The sequence below is a fragment of the Mustela lutreola genome, chromosome 1 (genome assembly GCF_030435805.1).
Source record: "Mustela lutreola isolate mMusLut2 chromosome 1, mMusLut2.pri, whole genome shotgun sequence".
NCBI lineage: Eukaryota > Metazoa > Chordata > Mammalia > Carnivora > Mustelidae > Mustela > Mustela lutreola.
The window spans coordinates 139874708-139895109 of NC_081290.1; the positions used below are offsets into that span (position 1 = coordinate 139874708).

Sequence of the window (20402 nt, forward strand, 5' to 3'; positions counted from 1 at the left end):
TGGGAAGACGCTAATTAAATAGTCACATAAATAAGTATAACATTACAACTATAGTAGGTGATACAAAGGAGAGATCTAAGAACTAACAATGAGGGGCGCCTGGGTGGCTCAGTGGGTTAAGCCGCTGCCTTTGGCTCAGGTCATGATCATCCCGGGGTCCTGGGATCGAGTCCCACATGGGGCTCTCTGCTCAGCGGGGGCCCTGCTTCCCTCTCTCTCTCTCTGCCTGCCTCTCTGTCTACTTGTGATCTCTGTCTGTCAAATAAACAAATAAAATCTTAAAAAAAAAAAAAAAAAAGAACTAACAATGAAAATTTGACCTACTCAGGGAAAATTTGCCCAAGTAGTAAGTAGGTCAGGGAGGCTTTCCTTACTAGTTCCGTGACTTTGGGTAAATTATTTAAACTCTGTGCATCAGTTTCCTCATCTTTTAAATGAGTATAATAATAGTACCTAAGCTTTAGGATTGTGATTGTATTTAATCCATATTAAATTTACTCATATAAACTGAGTAAATTTGTGTCATGTTTAGGATGGTGTCATACATATAGTGAACTCTGTTTAAGAGTTTGTTAAATAAAGATACAGTTTATATGAGATCTAAAGAATGCATAGGAAGGTTGGTTGGATGGCGAGGAGAGGGTTTGTTCCAAGTTAAGAGAGCTGTAAAACAGGAAACAGCCTGGTAGGACTGAGACGAAGATCGGTGAGTCCAGAGTACTGCAAGAAGTACTCACTTCAAAATGAAGCTATAGAACTAGGCAGAGGCCAGGCTGCATAGGGTCTTGCCTGCTGTGTTTAAGAGTTTGATAAGGTTGGTGAGAAGTGATTAGGACTTTAATCCGTGGAGTGGGGAGAGATTACTGATCAGACTTGCTTTTAGAAAAGACAATGCTGGCTGCAATATGGAGATCAGATTAGAGGGGGTCAGGATCATTGTATGTTGTGATCATTTAGGAATTTACTGCAGTAGACCAGGCTTTATCCCTGGAGATTTTCATAGGTTATTTCTAATCTTTATAACTGCAAGAATACATTTGTAGGCTACTCTGTGTCTATTATGCTTTGAAATGATTTCAAATACATTTTTTGGCAATTAAAGAGGAAAAGATGATTTTGTAGTATTTTCAGTATTTTTTTTAAGATTTTATTTATTTGACAGAGAGAGAGATCACAAGTAGGCAGGGAGGCAGGCAGAGAGAGAGAGAGGAAGAAGCAGGCTCCCTGCTGAGCAGAGAGCCTGATGTGGGGCTCAGTCCCAGGACCCTGGGATCATGACCTGAGCTGAAGGTAGAGGCTTACCCCACTGGGCCACCCAGGTGCCCCTTCAATATTTTTTTTTTTAAGATTTTATTTATATATTTGAGAGAGAGAGAGCATGAGAGGGGAGGGTCAGAGGGCGAAGCAGACTCCCCGTTGAGCAGGGACACCCCCCCAATGCAGAACTCGATCCCAGGACCCTGAAATCAAGACGTGAGCAGTTGCTTAACCCACTGAGCCACCCAGGCGCTCTTCAGTATTTTTATTTTTATTTTTTTTTTTTTTTTTTTTTTTTTTAAAGATTTTATTTATTTATTTGACAGAGAGAAATCACAAGTAGACGGAGAGGCAGGCAGAGAGAGAGAGAGAGGGAAGCAGGCTCCCTGCCGAGCAGAGAGCCCGATGCGGGACTCGATCCCAGGAGCCTGAGATCATGACCTGAGCCGAAGGCAGCGGCTTAACCCACTGAGCCACCCAGGCGCCCCTCTTCAGTATTTTTAATATGCATAATTTCAGCTGCAGTATTATGGTTTAAATCAATTTCTGTGAGCAAGCCTGGGAATTGAGTTTAGAACTTTAAAAGAATTATTACTGGTATCTAGAGTTCTTCTGTGCATTTCCTTTATGCTCCCATAGAATTTTGGATATCATGTAGCAGTGCTGTTCAGTACAAGTATTTGTGCTGCACATGTGAGCCACATGTAATTTCATTTTTTAAGCTGTATTAAAAAGGTAAAGAGAAAACTAATTTTAAGTCATGTAACTCAAAATATCTGAATTATTATTTCAACATGGAATCAACATAAAAATTATTAGCAGAATATTTGACATTCTTTTTTTGCATTAAGCCTTAGAAATCTGGTAGGCATTTTATATTTGAGCACATCTCAGTTTGGACTAGCCATGTTCCAAGGCTACTGACAGTGATTGGTGTACAGCTCTGTGGGTTCCTTGGTTTGTGAGAATAGTTTTTTGTTTTTTTTTAAATTATCAAATTTGTAGAAATAACCCATCAAGCCCCGAGTTTAATAGACTTTTGGAACAGAGTTGGTTGCTCTTATTATAAAGGTGTGGGGGATAGATATCTCAGAGATATTCGTGAAATTAAGTTTTTTTTTTTTTTTCCCCAGAGGGGAGAGAGTGAGAGGGGGTTTCGGGGGTGTCGAGGGGCAGGCAGAGAATTTTAAGTAGGCTCCTTGCCCAACTCAGTCTCACAACCCTGCAGTCATGACTTGAACCGGAATAGGCGCCCCATGCTTCACCCACTGAGCTACCCAAGCACCCCGAAATTAAGTTTTAAAAACATTTTCAAAGAATTAAGTTGCCAGTTATCACTAATGGTTTTTGAGGCACTTTTAAGAATAAATGGAAGAGATATCTTGGAACTTGCTGTTTGAGGTCCCAGTACATAGACATTTGTAATTATTTTAGAGAGATTTTTTAGTGATGAAAAAATTGTAGCCTCCAACTAATGTTTATTGATGTGTGTTATCACATGTCTTAAAGCCCTTCTAGTCTGATCATGAGGTAAAGAAGTGAAGAATGGAATCCTTGTATTTTTTCCAAAATCTTAGCATATGTTGCTTTGATACATCAAAATTAAAAGGATTCTTGGAATTATTCATGCTTATTTTTTTTTTAAAGATTTTATTTATATGACACAGAGAGAGAGAACACAAACAATGGGAGTGGCAGTCAGAGGGAGAGGGAGAAGCAGCCTCGATGCGGGGTTTGATTCCAGGACCCTGGGATCAGGACTTGAGCCAAAGGTAGATGCTTGCTGACTGAGCCATCCAGGTGCCCCTATTCATGCTTATTTTTTAAAAGGCTTTTGGGTATTTACTCAAGAGCCACAATATTTAATTTGATTGCCTCTATGGACACTGCAAAGTTCTTAGCATGAGCAGTTGTTTTTATACTATTCTGTTTTAACATTTACCTTAAACATAAAACTCTTGCTTTAATTATGTTCTGACAAATATCGGTAAGTTATAATAGGCTGCCTTTGGTAGAGGTAACCCTAAAACATTAATGATGCAGTAATGCAAAGCAGCTAAGTTTTTCTTTGTAATCTATGTGCTGGTTTTTGGTTATTCTCCCATGACCAGATTAATATTGTTGTAGAGAGCATTTGTTTATTGAAAATTGAATACATTTCTCTTTTTTACGTTATTGACTGAGTAACAATTGGATGTTTTGACATTTGCTATTTGTATATTATGTGCCAGATGCTGTGAATAGAAACATGCTCTTGAGGAGTATTCAAAACTTCACCTTCTCTAACGTAGTCTTTAAGTTAAGAAATTTATAATAATAAATCTGTTAAAAATAGTTTTGGGCAATATTTTATTTTTCTAAAAAGAAGTCTAAAATCTTTACAAATAATTTTTAATTGTTGTAGCTCTTTGAGGTTATTTTTCCCTGTGCAGAAGGATGGTTTACTAAGGACAAGAGATTGTCTTAAAACACTTCAAAACCTCAGTGTAGAATTCAGCACTAGAATTGGAGTATGTTTAGTGCCATTACCTTTTATTTTCATAGATAGTTATTATGACATATTCTTGTTTTACAAGGCTTACTGGTTTGACTGCTTTTCTGACTGTATCTTTCAAGTCCCACACATGAACCTTTCAAGGCTATTGCTAATATCTTGAACTCTTTAGATGTTGAGCAGATAAGGTGTATTTAAAAAAATCAAACTATTCAGGAGTCATATTGTTTTTAGAGAGTAAGAACAATGAAAACAAACATTTTTGGTATTATTGCTTTGAAAAAATGAAAATTATTGCTTATTATCATATTTTCTATGGCTGATACTTGACAATGGACTCTGAAGATTTAAATTTTATAATAATGAAAGGAGAATGAAATTAATACTAAAAAAAATTTACAGCATTTTAAAATTAGTACTTCCATCTGGCAAAATACTCAAAAGGGACAAGAGAGTCTCCCTTTTGGACCTGGTACTTCAGTCATTTTGTTCCTTTCTCCTGTAGGCAACTTCCTTGGAAATCACTCCAGAGATAGTCTGTATGTACACAAACAGTTATACACTATATTTCTTCCTCTCCTCTCCCCGACTCCCCTGCCTTTTTTGGATAAGAAACCCTCACATATACTGTAGTATATCTTAAACACTTCTTTATACTTAAAAAAAAAAAAAAGATTTATTATTAGAAAGAGAGAGCATGCATGTGCATGCTCGAGGTCATGCGGGGGGGCGGGCATAGGGAGAGGGAGAAAGAATCCCAAGAAGACTTGCCTGCTGTGTGTGGAGCCCAATACCTGCTCAGTCTCATGATCCATGAGATCATGACCTTAGCCAAAATCATGAGTTGAACACTTAGTTGACTGAACCTCCCAGGTATCCCACTTCTTTGTACTTTTACATTTTTAAAAATATTTATTTAAAGATTTTATTTATTTGAGACAGAGAGCAGGGAGAGAGGCAGAGGAAAAGGTGGATGGGCAGAGGGAGACTACTAGCTGAGTTGGGAGCCTGATGCAGGGCTTGATCCCCAGACCCTGAGATCATGACCTGAGCTGAAGGCAGATGCTTAACGAACTGAGCCACCCAGGTGCCCCTTCTCTGTACTTTTTTAACTAAACATTTGATCTTGCAGATTGTTTTATGCCACTTCCCAGAGAAATCCATTCCTTTTTGTAGCTGCATAGTGAGAATGGAATTATTAAATCATCCCAAAAGACATAGAGTTAGCTGTTAGTTGTTGTTACAGTGAATGACCTTAATATTTTTTTAAATATAGAAATCAGAAGTTTCTTTTTGTCCTGTTAAGCTAGGTGGTTTTCATTAGATATTGGGAAAATGTTAAAACCATTTTTTTCCTCTTTTTTCAGATAATCATACAGCTAAATGGAGTCTGAGCAGCTGTTCCATAGAGGATACTATAGAAACAGCTACAACAGTATAACAAGTGCAAGTAGTGATGAGGAGCTTTTAGATGGAGCAGGTGTTATTATGGACTTTCAGACTTCTGAAGATGACAATTTGTTAGATGGTGACACAGCAGTTGGTAAGTTTGGCATTACAGCTTTTAATATTTGTGGCAATTAATGTCTAATAAATTATACATTGTTGCAGTTGATTTTTTGCGTACCTTTTTATTTTTTAATTGAGTTGATTCATATAACATAAACAACCATTTTAAGGTGTTCAGTTCAGTGGCATTTAGCACATTCATGTTGTGCAACTACCACTTTTATCTAGTTCCAAAACATTTTCATTAACTCAAAAGAAAACCTTATAAAAAAATAAAAGAGAGAGAGAGAGAGAGAGAGAGAGAGAAAGAAAACCTTGTATATGGGTAAGCTTAAAAATTTAAGTGTAACATAGTATGGAGATGTATACAACTGTAATTGGGATCCTCAGAGAAATAGAACCTAATAGCATATACATAGAGATATCCAGAAAGAGATTTCTTTTTTTTTTTTTTAAAGATTTTATTTATTTATTTGACAGAGAGATCACAAGTAGATTGAGAGGCAGGCAGAGAGAGAGAGGAGGAAGCAGGCTGCCTGCTGAGCAAAGAGCCTGATGTGGGACTCGATCCCAGGACCCTGAGATCATGACCTGAGCCGAAGGCAGCGGCTTAACCCACTGAGCCACCCAGGTGCCCCCAGAAAGAGATTTCTGATGAAAGATTGCCTCACCTGATTGTAGAGGCTGAAGCCTACAATCTGTCATCTGTGAATTGGAAGCCCAGGAAAGCTGGTGATATAGTTTTAGTCTAAACCCAGGGACCTGAGAACCAACGTAGCCAGTGGTGTAAGTTTCAAAGCTGCAGATCTAGAAGTACTGATGTCTGAAGGCAGAAGATAGATGTTTCATCCAGCAAAGAGCTGTTTAACCTTTTCTTTCCCTTTTGTTCTATTGAGATCCTCAACTGATTGGATGATGCTTACTTGCCATTGGTTAGGTCACCTTTTTTAAGTCTACTGAGTCAAATACTAATGGAAAGACCCTCACAAACATACCTATAAATAATGTTTTACCAGTTATCTGGGCATCCCTTTGCTCAGTGAAGTTGACATATAAAATTAGCCATCATAACAATCAGCAGATCTTATGTGTAGAAATTATACAAAGTGAACATATGGTCATTATTATCCCTCAATCGAAAAATAAAACATTACCTGTTCCTTCAGAATTCTCCCTTGTTTCCCTTCCAATTTCAAAAGTGACTATTATTTTGACTTCTATTGGTATTTAAACGTTATATAAATGGAATTATACTATTTATACTCTATTGTGTCTGGTTCATTTATGTTTTGAGATTCATCTATGCTGCTGAGTATAGCAGTAATTATTTTCATTGCCATGTAGTATCTCATTGTGTAAATATGCTGCTGTTTTTCTATTCTATTCATCATATATTGTTGGCAGATATTTAGTTTTTTTTTTTCTTTCAGATTTTGGTCACTAATAATGCTGTTATTATGAATTTTCACGTACCTGTATTTTAGCACACATAATATTATTCAAATCTGGGGGGTTTATACCGTGGAATGGAATTCTTAGGTGATAGGGAATGTGGATCTCAGTAGTACTAGCTCCTGTCAAAGATAGTTTCAAAGTAGTTACAGCATGTTCATTATACCAGGTGTGTGTGTGAGTTCTAGTTCCTCCCCATCTTCACTAATACTTGGTATTTTCAGTTTTAAAAATTTTGGCTATTCTAGTGTGGGTGCAGTATTCTCACATTTCGGGTTTATTTTACATTTGTCTGAAGACTTAGGAGTTTAAATACCTCTTTTGCATGTTTACTGGATTTTTAGATTGCCTCTTTAGTCTTATTGCCTATTTTATGAGTTCTTTATGTATTCTGATTAAGAGTCCTTTATCAGATACATGTATTGCAGATGTCTTTTCTTGCTCTGGCATGCCTTTTCACTTTCTTAATGTAATCTTTTGATGAAGATGCCATCAATTCTAATAAAATCCAGTTCATCTTTTCCTTTATTTTTGTCTTTTTGTGTTCTGTTTAAGATCTCTTTCCATAGCTCAAGGTCATGAAGGAATTAGCTGATTTTCTTCAGGAAGTTTTATTTTTTGTGCCTTTCACATTTAGATTTATCATCTACCTTGCCACTAATTTTTTATGTGATATAAGTTAAAGGTTTAGATTCATTTTTTTCCTATATGGATAACTAGTTTATCCAGCACTATTTATTGAAAAGACCTTCCATTCTCCTGTGTACTGCGGTGACATCTTTATCATCTATCAAGTGGATATATTTCTGTAGATTTGTTTCTGGACTTTCTACTCTGTTATATTGAAATATTTTTATTTCTTTATGCCAGCATATATATTAAGTTTTGTTTTTCACTTTGGTCTTTTATTGTCCTGCAGACCATGTAATGTAGTCCATTTACATTTAATGTAATCACCGATATAGTTGAGTTCAAATCTGTTGTTTTTGTTTCCTGTTTGTCATGGCCCTTCTTTTTCTCTATTTCTGTTCTTCTCAGTACTTTGTTAGTTACACACTGTCTTGTATTTTGTTTGGTGCATTACTCTAGAAATTATAACATGCACTCTTGACTTTTTAGTTCTATAAAATTAGTACTTTTACCACTCTATGTAGAATGCAAGGACCTTAGGATATTTTACTTCATTTTATCCCCCCTCCCACTTTTTGTGCTATTGTTGTTGTCTATTTTAATTTTGCATATATTTTATATTTCACAAGACATTATTGTTTCATGTCAGTGACTGTTTATTTATTCAAGATTTTATTTGAGAGAGAGAGAGAGAGAGAGACCACGTGCACACAAGCAGCGTGAGGGACAGAGGGAGAGGGAGAAACAGACTCCCCACTGAGCAGGGAGTACTGTAGGGCCTCATCCCAGGACCTTGGGATGGTAACCTGAGCCAAACAAAGGCAGATGCTGTATGGACTGAGGCACCCAGGCACCCTGTTAGTGTCTATTTAGATTTAGTCTTTACTTTTTCTGTTGCTCTTGATTCTGTATTGCATTTTCATGTTTCGGTCTGGATTAATTATCTTTCTGCCTGAACAACTCTCATTAGGATTTCCTTTCATTACTATTAACAGTAAGTTCAGTCAGTGTTTGTAAAAGTTTTTGTTTCCCCTTTATTTTTGTAGGATATATTTGCAGTTATATATTTCCAGATTTATAGTTCTTTTCTGATTTTATTTATTTGACACACAGAGAGAGCATATGAAATAGGAAGTGGCAGCAGCAGGCAGAGGTAAAAGTAGGCTCCTGGTGAGTAGGAAGCCCACTGTGGGGCTTGATCCCAGTACCCGGGATCATGACCTGAGCTGAAGGCAGATGGTTAACCAACTGACCATCTAGGCATCCCCGTAGTCATTTTCTTTCTTTTTTTTAAATTTTTAAATAATTTTATTTATTTGAGAGAGTGAGAGAGCTTGCGTGCATGCAAGAGAGAGAGAGCAGGAGCATGAGAAGGGGGAGGGACAGAGGAAGAGGAAGAAACAGACTTCCTGCTAAGTAAGGACTCTGGGATCATGACCTAAGCCAAAGGCAGATGTTCAACGGGCTGAGCCACTGAGGATTCCCTTATAGTCATTTTCTTTGAACACTGTAAAGATAAATTCTTGTGTCATTTGCCTTCCATTATTTCTGTTAAGAAGTCAGGTATCGGTCTAATTTTTTCCCTTTTTGCTGCGTTTAAGAATTTTTTCTTTGTTTTGGGTTTGGTTTTGAGAAACTTAACCAGGGCTGCCTAAGTGTGGTTTTCTTTGTATTTATCTGGTCTGGGGTTATTAGAGCCTCTTGAATTGTGACTTGATTTTTATTTTTCCTTTTTTTTTTTTTTTTTTTTTTAATCTTTGGATAATTTTGACCAGTGAATCCTCAAGTCTTGTTTCTGCCATTCTTTCTGCCATCTCCTTTTAGGACTCCAGTTACATGTGTTAGATCTTTTCTCTGAGATCCTTGTGTTTCTTAGGCACCCCTCTTAGGCACTTTGTTTTTGTTTTTTTAATCTTTTTTTTTCCTTTTCATTTGGATATTTTAACTCATTTGGGTAAATACCAAGGAATGTAATAGCTGGATCATATGGTAAGAGTATGTTTAGTTTTATAAGAAACTGCAAAATAGTCTTTTAAAGTGGTTGTACCATTTGCATTCCCACCAACAGTGAATGAGAAAGTTCCTATTGCTCCATGTACCTGTCACATTTGGTATTGTCAGTAGTTTGGATTTTAGTTGTTACAATAGGTATGTAGTGGTATCTCATTGTTTTCTATCAAGTTTTGAATTTCAGTTATTTTTCAGCCATCACATTTCGATTTGATTAATTTCCTATAAATTGCTATACTCTGGTAGAAATTCTCTGCTTTTTTTTTGTTGTTGTTGTTTTGTTTTGTTTTTAAACATATTGATTGTTTAAAGTCCATACCTGAATATTCTACATGGACCTCTGGGTCTTTATGTGTTGCCTATTTTTATCTCTTGTTTTTCCAGTCTTTTGACCTAGACTTCAGGTATGCTTTTAAATTTTTCATTGAATGCTGGATATTGTATACAAAATATTAAAGATGCTCCGGATGATGATACCTTCACCTTTAGTGTGTTTAATTTTTTTCTTGGTAGACAGGTTGTGTAGAAGCAAATTACAATGATCCCATTAAAGATCAAGAGAATTTGCCTTATGGTTTCAGACTTTCTAGATGGTCTATATTTTGACTTACTTTATTTTTAGGGCATAGCCCTTGAGGATTTTAGTAGAAAGCTATGTGTTTACTAAGACTCCTTCTCTTTGTTGGGTGCTGAAATTTAGTTTTTATCTCCTTACATTTTGAGACTACTGACAGCTTTCCTTATCAGTTTAGTCTCTTAACCACTTTTTGCTTAGTTTCTTGGCCTCTTGCTCATGAAATTTAGGAACCATAAATATTTTTAGGGGGAAAAGTATCATAGAATGAGTTGTTCTATCTCATTTCTCCAGGATATTGGACCATTCAAGTCCACATTGGTGATTCTGAACTTCAGATCCTGTCTCCTTGACCCCGTAAGACTGCCAAAAGCTCCCCACTTTCACTTTCTGCTAGGGTTCTCAGTCTCTATACTTACAAATCAGGAAAAGGCTCAAGGGCAAAAAGTTGCTGAGACTGTTGTTTACCTGCTCCATTTTTTTCTTCAGAATCTTGCCACTTTAAGTTCTTAGTGTCTTGTATGTTCCCTGGCAGTTCTGGATATTTTTTGTTAAAAAAAAAAATACAGAAAGAAAATGCAGTATTTTGCTCTTATTAGTCATTTGCTGTCTTCATTACTAATGTGTTTTTTCCTAATTTTAGTTATAAAGTTATAAACCAGATAAACACTTATATCCATAATTTGGAAAATCAGATGATATTTAATAGTGTACCCATTTTTCTGTGTTTGAGTAGCTTCTTGGCTCTTTATATACAGATACAGAATTAACTCTTTATATACAGATACAGAATTAACTCAAGGAAGTAAAAGCCCCTAGGAGGACATAAGTGTTTCCGTCTTTCCACGCTGCCATCAACTATTGATGATGTCTTTATTTGTGGTTTTCAATAGGAGAGAGTACCAATTAGGAAGGAGTGGGCAAGGGTATAAAAAAGGATTTTTTGTTGCTCTTTTTCTTACCAGAGAAGATACTTTTCCTAGAACTGTATCAGTAGATTTCTTATATCACTGACTAGAATTGGATCACATGCCCATACCTAGACTGATGACTGACAAAGAGGAGTGGGGTTACTGACTGGTTAGAACAATCATAATTTGTTCCTTGGAATTAGGCACAGCACCAGCCAAACAAAGTTAAAATTCTGTTAGCAAGGAAGAAATTGGAGTACTGTAGAGTAAGTAGCCATTTGTGTTTTCCATACAGATTCGGTTCTTGAAGGTTAGTTAGTTTAGTTGAAGTACAAGATGTGGAACAGCAGTTGACAGTTAACTATGTAAGTGTTAAATTGGGTGGTACAGATTTTAAATGTTATACTTCAAAGAAAAAGGATATTATTTTGATAACCCTTTAGAATTGCAAAGACTGTTCTAGAAGGGGAGCTAATACATGAAGTCCCAGCAGTAGGAAAATGTATTATGTTGTGAGACGGTGAATGTTCTTTTGTAAGGTAGTGATATCCTTTCTTTCAGCATAGCTGATAGGGTTCTGTTAACAGCGATTGGAAGGGGAACATCCTAGAAGAAACGGTCTCAGATCTACCCTTATGGACTAGGGCAGATGCAGATGTCAGAGGGAAGAGTTTGTTTCTGTGTCTGCTTAATGTCTGGGCAGCATTTAAGTGGATAGTTGGACAAGCAGTCGGGTATTAAATATTCTTTCATGACTCTGTATTTTTTTAGTATACCAGAAAAATAAGGAGTTGATCACTGGAAAGTACTGATAGTGTTTTGGCATATGTGTTGAATGAAGATCTGTTATGTTTAGTGGCTTTTAAGTTGTAGACCTGTATTTACATCCTGGCTCTGCCAGTTACTACCTCTGCAAGTCACTTAGCCTCTCTATGCCTTGTTTTTTTTTTTTTCCGTACTCTTTAAATGATTGCTCTGAGAATTAAGTGTGTGTTGAGACTTTATTATGTGAATAATATATGTAGAATCTTTAGCACAGTAACTAATTAATGGTAGGGACTCTAGCTGTTTCTATTTTCTTCTATGTTCCTTTCCTGTTGGATATATTGGACTCTATCTTCTGGCAGATGTAAAATATTTTCACAAAGGATACCTATCCTCCCCTTTTTTTACGAGGCCTTCTAGTGGCTTCTATTCAGTCTTAGGTTTTGTTAGGCTCTTCAGTTTCCTAAAGAAAACTGGCTGAAATAAACAAATAACTATTATAACTCCAAAAGATAATTCTAAAATCACTGCTATGTAATGTGTAGCAAACCTTCAGCAAAAAATAAATAAATAAATAGATAGATAGGTAAAAATAAATTAAAAACAAATACACGCACACACTGGTGACTTCTGAAACCTTCTATAGAATCCATTTATACAAAATACTCTAAAATATATCTGTGAATCTTGCCAGAATATCATAAATGTACTGTATACTAATGCCTCCAGAAGCAGTGTAGCCCAGCAGTCATCTTGATTTTAGACTTCTGACTTCCAGAACTGCAAGAGAATAAATTTGTATTGTTTTAAACCACAAAGTTTGTGTTAATTTGTTACATTAGCAGTAGGAAACTGATCATATATATCATTTAAATAATAATACATGTATTATTATGAAAAGTTTCAGCTTTATCAGTCCCCTGAAAAGGATGTTGGGGGTCTTCAGGGGTCTGTAGAACACACTTGGCCCCACGTTGAAGGTTCTCTTTCAAGATAAGCCAGCCACAGAATACACATTGGGTAACCGAATAGAGTGACTTGTATTGTAGGCCGTAAGAGTGGAAAGGCTTATTATATTTAAAGGGCAAAATCTTTATAATGTGTTATCATTTCTCTTAAAATATTATATATATATATATATATATATGTGTACACACAACTTTGGAGAGAAATACACCAAAATAATGATTTTTCTCTTGGTGTTGGAATTTGGCTGCTTTTAATCTTCTTCATGCCTTGCAGTGTTTTCCAAATTGTCACTAGCTTGGCTACACATCTATAAAACTGAGCTGAAACTTTTAAGTCATTTTAAGGTGTATTTTCAACATAGGAGGATAGAATATATTTCTTTTTTTTTTAAATTTTATTTATTTATTTGGCAGAGAGAAATCACAAGTAGATGAAGAGGCAGGCAGAGAGAGAGAGAGAGAGAGAAGCAGGCTCCCTGCTGAGCAGAGAGCCTGATGCGGGACTTGATCCCAGGACCCTGAGCTCATGACCTGAGCTGAAGGCAGCGGCTTAACCCACTGAGCCACCCAGGCGCCCCTAGAATATATTTCTTTAATAGTTTGTTGACTTGCTTGATAACTTTTAAATATTTAATCACATGGCAAATGAGTCTTCCTTTGTACTCTTGGTGTGGGCCTTGTCAGTGTTAGGGTTTGGGCATATGCCAGGCTGTTGTATCTCCAGGTCTTTGAACATGTTTCCTTTGCCCATATACCAATTATTGCTTGTACTTTGCTTCTCATGTTAGACCTCACTTCCTCTGGAAAGCCTTACCAAACTTTCCAGGTTTGTGCTAGGGGCCCTTCCTATCTAGTTAATTGTATTGCTTTTACTGTGTTTGCTTTCTTGACTTTCCTTACTTGCCTTTTTCTTTATAGCCTGCCCTCCTCCTAGATTAAGCTGTACTCTCTTTCAGTATAATTATCCCAGTAAATCTTGTTGGCTTGTATGTTGTTTATTTTTCTGCCTACGTGGTTTTAGAGCTGATCCATTATGTATTGATTACATATTTTAACTCCTGATGAGCAATCTTATTTTCCTTATTTCTAGACTTTGTGAGGACAGGATATTAGTATATCACAGGCAGCCACATATGCTGTTTATTTTATCCTCCCTTCTTATTTATTTATTTATTTATTTATTTATTTATTTAAATTTTTTATAAACATATAATGTATTTTTATCCCCAGGGGTACAGGTCTGTGAACCGCCATTATCCTCCCTTCTTAAAATGCATGATATATTGGTGTGCACACAGCAGAAGCACATTGAAAGGTTGCTGTTTTATAAAAAAAATATATTTTACCATAATTGCCAATCATCTTTTAGGATTTTTAGGAGTATTTTTTCCTTTTTATTTGTTGAACTAATATGGCTATATAGAGAAAAGTTTTGATTTAACTGGGCACCTAAGAAGCCTAGGATATTCAGTGGAGTAGCAGGAACTATGAGTATACCCATATTGTTACAGCTGTATTGCTAAGGGTCCCACCATGGTGATGGTGCTGTCTGAGAGGAAGAATGCGAAGGATGGAAGATATTGGCTCTATCAATATCAATATCTGGCTCCCTGACATTACTCATTGTCATCACTTCTATTTCTCAGTTTTCTTATCTGAAAAATAAATGCAAAATATCTATTCTACCGGGCGCCTGGGTGGCTCAGTGGGTTAGGCTGCTGCCTTTGGCTCGGGTCATGATCTCAGGGTCCTGGGATCGAGTCCCGCATCGGGCTCTCTGCTCAGCAGGGAGCCTGCTTCCTTCTCTCTCTCTCTCTCTCTCTCTGCCTGCCTCTCAGTGTACTTGTGATTTCTCTCTGTCAAATAAATAAAATCTTTAAAAAAAAAAAAAATCTATTCTACCCACCCAATTCCACTCAGTTTTTGGAAACAAAAGAATATAATAAAGGGTGGAAGTGTTGTTATTATGTTTGAGGGTCATTTGTGGCAATTTTGGCTTGGGTACTCAAAAGTTTAAACTTATTTACTCTTGTGCAGCTTTTTTTTTTTTTTAAACTTTTTAAAAAAGATTTTATTATTTATTTGACAGAGAGAGATCACAAGTAGGCAGAGAGGCAGGCAGAGAGAGAGAGGAGGAAGCAGGCTCCCCGCTGAGCAGAGAGCCCTATGCGGGACTCGATCCCAGGCCCCTGAGATCATGACCTGAGCCGAAGGCAGCGGCTTAACCCACTGAGCCACCCAGACGCCCACACTTGTGCAGCTTTGAGGTTACATGTTGACCTTCAGATAGATTATCCTGGGTTCACAAAAATCTTAAATGGTTAACTCCAGGACTTAATAATGGATTGCCCTGGAGAGTTGCTGATTCTAGAACTGAGCAAGGAATATACAAGATGAGCCCAGATTGTGTGTAGTACCAGAAGTAAGGAAGTGTCAAAACAAAACAGAACAAAAAAACAAACACAAAAGGGTGAGGGATTGTCCAAGGAACACAGGAATTAACCTGAAAGAGCTCCAAATAGCCAAAACTGGAAAAATTGGAGCAACCAAATAAATAGTGCACAATTAGATTATAACCAAAGTATAAATTAAATATAAATGAGCATGTATATATGATGTAAGTGATAGACATTGATATAAATGATTGAATGAATAAATAAATGGAGGAAAAGAGACAGGTCTCCCTTGTAGAAGAATTCCAAATAATTTATGTAAATATTCCTTCCTCATGGAGGAGGAGCTTACTTCCTATCTCCTTTCCCTTAAGGGTGTGGTAGACTTAGTGACTTACTTCCAAAGAATAAAGTAGGAAAAGAAGGAGAAAATAGTAACTTTGCAGTGGAGAAGCATGGCAAACACTACTGTAACCAAGTAAGGGAGGTTAATATCACCTGTGATATCCTGTGGATATTACATACTCCTATGATGTGACAGGATGGGCAGTTTACCTTTGTGATAATTCTTTTCAAAGACCCATAATTCCACTCTAACCCCCAAGAGAAACAATAGACAAATCTCCACTGGGGGGGACATTTTGCAGGATACTTCACCAGTCAAGGTCATGAAAAATCAGGAAAGACTGAGAAGTTGTTGTAGGCCAGAGGAGTTTAGGGAGACATGTTAAAATACATTGTGGTATCTTGGGTTGAAACCTGGAATAGGAAGAGGACATGAGTATAAAAACTGGTAAAAAAGATAAGGTCTGGAGTTTACTTAATAGTTATGTACCATTGCCAGTTTCTTAGTTTAGACAAATGTACTATGAGAATAAAAGATATTAACAGTTAAAGAAACTGAGTGAGAGGTATTTGGGACCTCTTTGTACTGTCTTTGCAACTTTCTGCAGATCTAAAATTAGTTCATAATAAAGTTTATTTTAAAAAATGAGTTGGGGGGCGCCTGGGTGGCTCAGTGGGTTAAGCCGCTGCCTTTGGCTCAGGTCATGATCTCAGGGTCCTGGGATCGAGTCCCGCATAGGGCTCTCTGCTAAGCAGGGAGCCTGCTTCCTCCTCTCTCTCTCTGCCTGTCTCTCTGCCTACTTGTGATCTCTCTCTGTCAAATAAATAAATAAAATCTTTAAAAAAAAAAAATGAGTTGGGAAGAGTTAGCTTTTTATTTTATTTTTAAAAAAGATATTATTTATTTATTTTAGAGAGAGAGAGAGAGAGCATGAGAGGGGAGAGGGTCAGAGGAAGAAGCAGACTCCCCACCAAGCAGGGAGCCAGATATGGGCCTTGATCCTGGGACTCTAGGATCATGACCTGAGCCAAAGGCAGTCATTTAACTAACTGAGCCACCCAGGTGCCCCTAACTTCTTAAATAATAAAAGCAAAAATATGTTTATTGTAGGAAACATGAATGATAAAAATACAAGTTAGTAAATGAAAGTTTTTCATAATCCTGCTATACATTGATAACTGATAATTCTGGTATTTTACTCAAGACTCAGTTCTATGCATATTCCGTTCTGTAAATAATTATTAGGCTCCTTTTGGGCCAGACACCATGCTAGGTGGTTGGTGATTGAATTGTTGCTAAGGTAAAAAGCCTGAATGCTGCTAAGATAGAGTTGGTTGCTTTCTGTGAATAAGAATAATGAAGCTCTTTGTTAGCAATTGCAGGTAGAAAACATTAATAAAGTAATCCAGGAGTAATTTTTTTAGTAAATATAGTGTCCTTGCATGTGGCTTTATAGGCAAAAAAAAATTACTTAGTATAAAGTTGTGGTAGAACTCCAGAAATCCCAGAAATGTATTTTGATGATCTGACTTTGCTCAGAGTTTTAAAGGTTACATTTGTGTATGTTGTCTTTAGTAGATGACAGGTTCATTTTAGTCTTACTGTTTTATCTGACATGTACAGATAACATTGATGGCATTGTTCTAATAATGAGGCACTTGGCTCCAAATCTAAATTTGTTGGGGCACCTGGGTGATTTAGTAGGCATCCAACTCTTAATTTCAGCTCAGCTCATGTTCTTAGGGTTCTGAGATTGAGCCCCATGTCAGGCTCAGTGTGGAGCCTGTTCTCTCTCTGCTCCCCAGTCCCCCAGGATAAATAGATAAATAAAATCTTTAAAAAATTTTGAATTTGGCAACATTAAACTATTAAGCCTTTAAAAAGCATGAGATGGTTATATCATGAATCTTCTTGGTAAAGGGGTTTTTAGAAATTCTTGTAAGATAATAAAATACTACCACTACCATTTATTGGCTCTCTGTTGGGAAAAGGTCTTAACTCTTTCAAATGGTCTACTCAGAATTATTTTTAGAAATAAATAATTCTAAGGTTCATGTGATTCTTATTCTAAGCAGTGTCATGTTCTTGATAAATTTGACACTCTTTATATTCTGTTGCCAATTGTCTTGTAAACATTTTCTGCACCTGCATCTCCAGGTCACTTCAGTCAGAGCAACCTATTTCACCTACCTAATACGTGTGGAGTGAGGGACTTCCCTAATTTGTGTGTTTGTGTAAGAGCATGGTAATGCATTTAGGGAAAAATAACCCATACTAAGTTTATGAAGTGCTGTCATTGAAGATGTTACTAATGAACAAAGGAAAAGAACTTGGTATTATAAAGTGACACTTTGATAAAAATAGCCTAAAATACCAGTGGAAAGGCAGTCAAAGCCAGTCAGATACTATCATCATAAAGGTCACTGGAGGGACATCTGGGTGGCTCAGTCAGTTAAGTGTCTGACTCTTGGTTTCAGCTCATGTCATGATGCTAGGGTTGCAGGATCAAGCCCAGCATTGGGCTCTGCGCTAAGTGGGAGTCTGCTTGAGATTCTGTCCCTCTGCCCATTCCCCCCATACATGCACATATCTGCATTCTTTCTCTGTAAATAAATCTTTTTAAAAAGTCACTGGAAAGAAGTGAGCCTAGTTTTTATTGAAATATATAGAACCTGATGATTTATACCTAAAATATTAACTGCAATTATTACCATTGCTCTACAAAAAATCAAATTATTTATTTATTTATTATTATTATTTTTAAAGATTTTATTTATTTATTTGATAGAGAGACAGTGAGAGAGGAAACACAAGCAGGGGGAGTGGGAGAGGGAGAAGCAGGCTTCCCGCCAATCAGGCAGCCTGATGCAGGGCTCGATACCAGGACTGTGGGATCATTATCTGAGCCGAAGGCAGACGCTTAACAACTGAGCCACCCAGGTGCCCCTAAATTATTTTTTTAAAAGCCCATAGAAAGTTAACTGAAATTGAGTCAAGGAATAATTTTTGTGTGTGTACTCTACCTCTCTTACCATAATGTCATGAAGTAATAAATTAACGTTTCTTTTTTAAAAATATTTTATTTATTTATTTGACAGAGATCACAAGTAGGCAGAGAGGCAGGCAGAGAGAGAGAGGGAAGCAGGCTCCCTGCTGAGCGGAGAGCCCGATGCGGGGCTCGATCCCAGGACCCTGGGACCACGACCTGAGCTGAAGGCAGAGGCTTTACCCACTGAGCCACCCAGGTGCCCCTAAATTATTTTTTTAAAAGCCCACAGAAAGTTAACTGAAATTGAGTCAAGGAATAATTTTGTGTGTGTACTCTACCTCTCTTACCATAATGTCATGAAGTAATAAATTAATGTTTCTCCTGTGCATGTAGAACATTACCTCTGAACTGTTCTTGGAAGAATTAAGAAAATAGCTGGTTAAATCATGTTTCGTGTTGTGATTCCAGTTAAGAATTCTATTTGAGAAAGCTTTCAGGAGTTTTGAGCTAAGCCTGTAACATCATATACTGAAGTAAATATATAAAATCATGTGGAGTTTTTGGATCTGTTTAAATAGTCATTTAGGGGACGTTCCTTGGAAGAAGCTGGGCTTATAACAAATAAAAGTCAATGTAGATACTTACAAACTTGTTTTCTGTAACTGATTGAAACTGTAAATAAGATTAGACTAGAGTGTTGGGGTAGAGAAGCAAGAAATAAAAATAAATCCATATTAGATGTTAATAGAATTAAAGATAGGATAAGTTTCTATCTCACAAACTGAGGATTTTGGAGGGGAGGTGGGTGAGGGTTGGATGAACCCGGTGGTGAGTATTAAGGAGGGCACATATTGCATGGAGCACTGGGTGTGATATGTAAACTATCCATCTTGGAACACTGAAAAAATAGAGTAGAGTCTAAAAAAAAAAGTTAGAAAAAAAACTTTTTGAATTGTGAAATGTAACATATACCAGAAAAATGCATAAAGCATAATTATCCAGCTTAATGAGTTATAACAAAGCAGGGACTTTTGCATTATAACCAGGTTAAGGAAATAAAGCACTGGGGCTCCTGGGTGGCTCAGTTGACTGAGCATCCGACTCAGTTTCAGGTCAGGTCATGATCTCATGGACCATGAGATCCATTCTACCTCTGGCTCAGTGGGGAGTCTGATTCTCTCCTGCTGTCCCTCCTCCCCCTCATGGGCATGTGTGCGCACACATGCCTTCTCTCTCTCTCTCGCTCTAAAATGAATGAATGAATGAATCTTTAAAAAAGAAAAGAAGAGGGGTGCTTGGGTGGCTCAGTTGTTAAGCATCTGCCTTCGGCTAGGTTCATGATCCCAGGGTCCCTCTCCCACTCCCCCTGCTTGTATTCCCACTCTCGCTGTCTCTTTCTGTCAAGTAAGTAAACAAAATCTTAAAAAGAAAAGAAAAGAAAGCGTTACCATACTTCAGAAGCCTCCTGCATGTACCTTAACAATCTCAACCCTTTTCCTTTCCCTAGAGGTAAATACCATTTTCTCTTTGTCTAGTCACCTTTTTTTGCTTTACTTTATGGCGTGGTGATGTAAGTATACATCCTTAAAACTATAATTTAGCATTGCCTGTTTTGGAAAATTACAGATTATTAAATAAAAGGAATTATATGGTATGTATTTCTTGCTTGTGTTTATGCAGTGTGATTTTCAAGAATCTTTTTAATTTTCTTTATTTTTTATTTTTTTATTAGTAGCTTTATTTTTTAAAAAATTTTAAAGATTTTATTTATTTATTTGGTAGAGATCACAAGTAGGCAGAGAGGCAGGCAGAGAGAGAGAGATTGGAGGAAGCAGGCTCCCCACTGAGCAGAGAGCCAGATGTGGGGCTCAATCCCAGAACCCTGGGATCATGACCCGAGCCGAAGGCAGAGGCTTTAACCCACTGAGCCACCCAGGCACCCCCTCAAGAATCTTTTATATTGCAGGCAGTAGGTGCTTGTTGCCATGTTGCTCTAGACTACATTATTCTTTTTTATGAATACCATACCTGTTTCTTTTTTAATATTGATGAATCTTTGAATTATCAGCAGTTTTTGGTGGTTACAAACATTGCTACTTTGATT

The 20402-nt window shown here is 37.0% G+C and overlaps 1 protein-coding gene across 2 annotated transcripts in view; it reads left to right on the forward strand.

The window, feature by feature from the left end:
* CLCN3 (chloride voltage-gated channel 3) overlaps positions 1-20402 on the forward strand; it is a 101966-nt gene that overhangs the window by 7436 nt on the left and 74128 nt on the right. For both annotated transcript variants that reach the window (XM_059175071.1, XM_059175085.1), the window contains exon 2: positions 5119-5294. In XM_059175071.1, the coding sequence (XP_059031054.1) occupies positions 5135-5294 (160 nt within the window). In that variant the 5' untranslated portion in view covers positions 5119-5134. The remainder of the gene's footprint in view (positions 1-5118; positions 5295-20402) is intronic.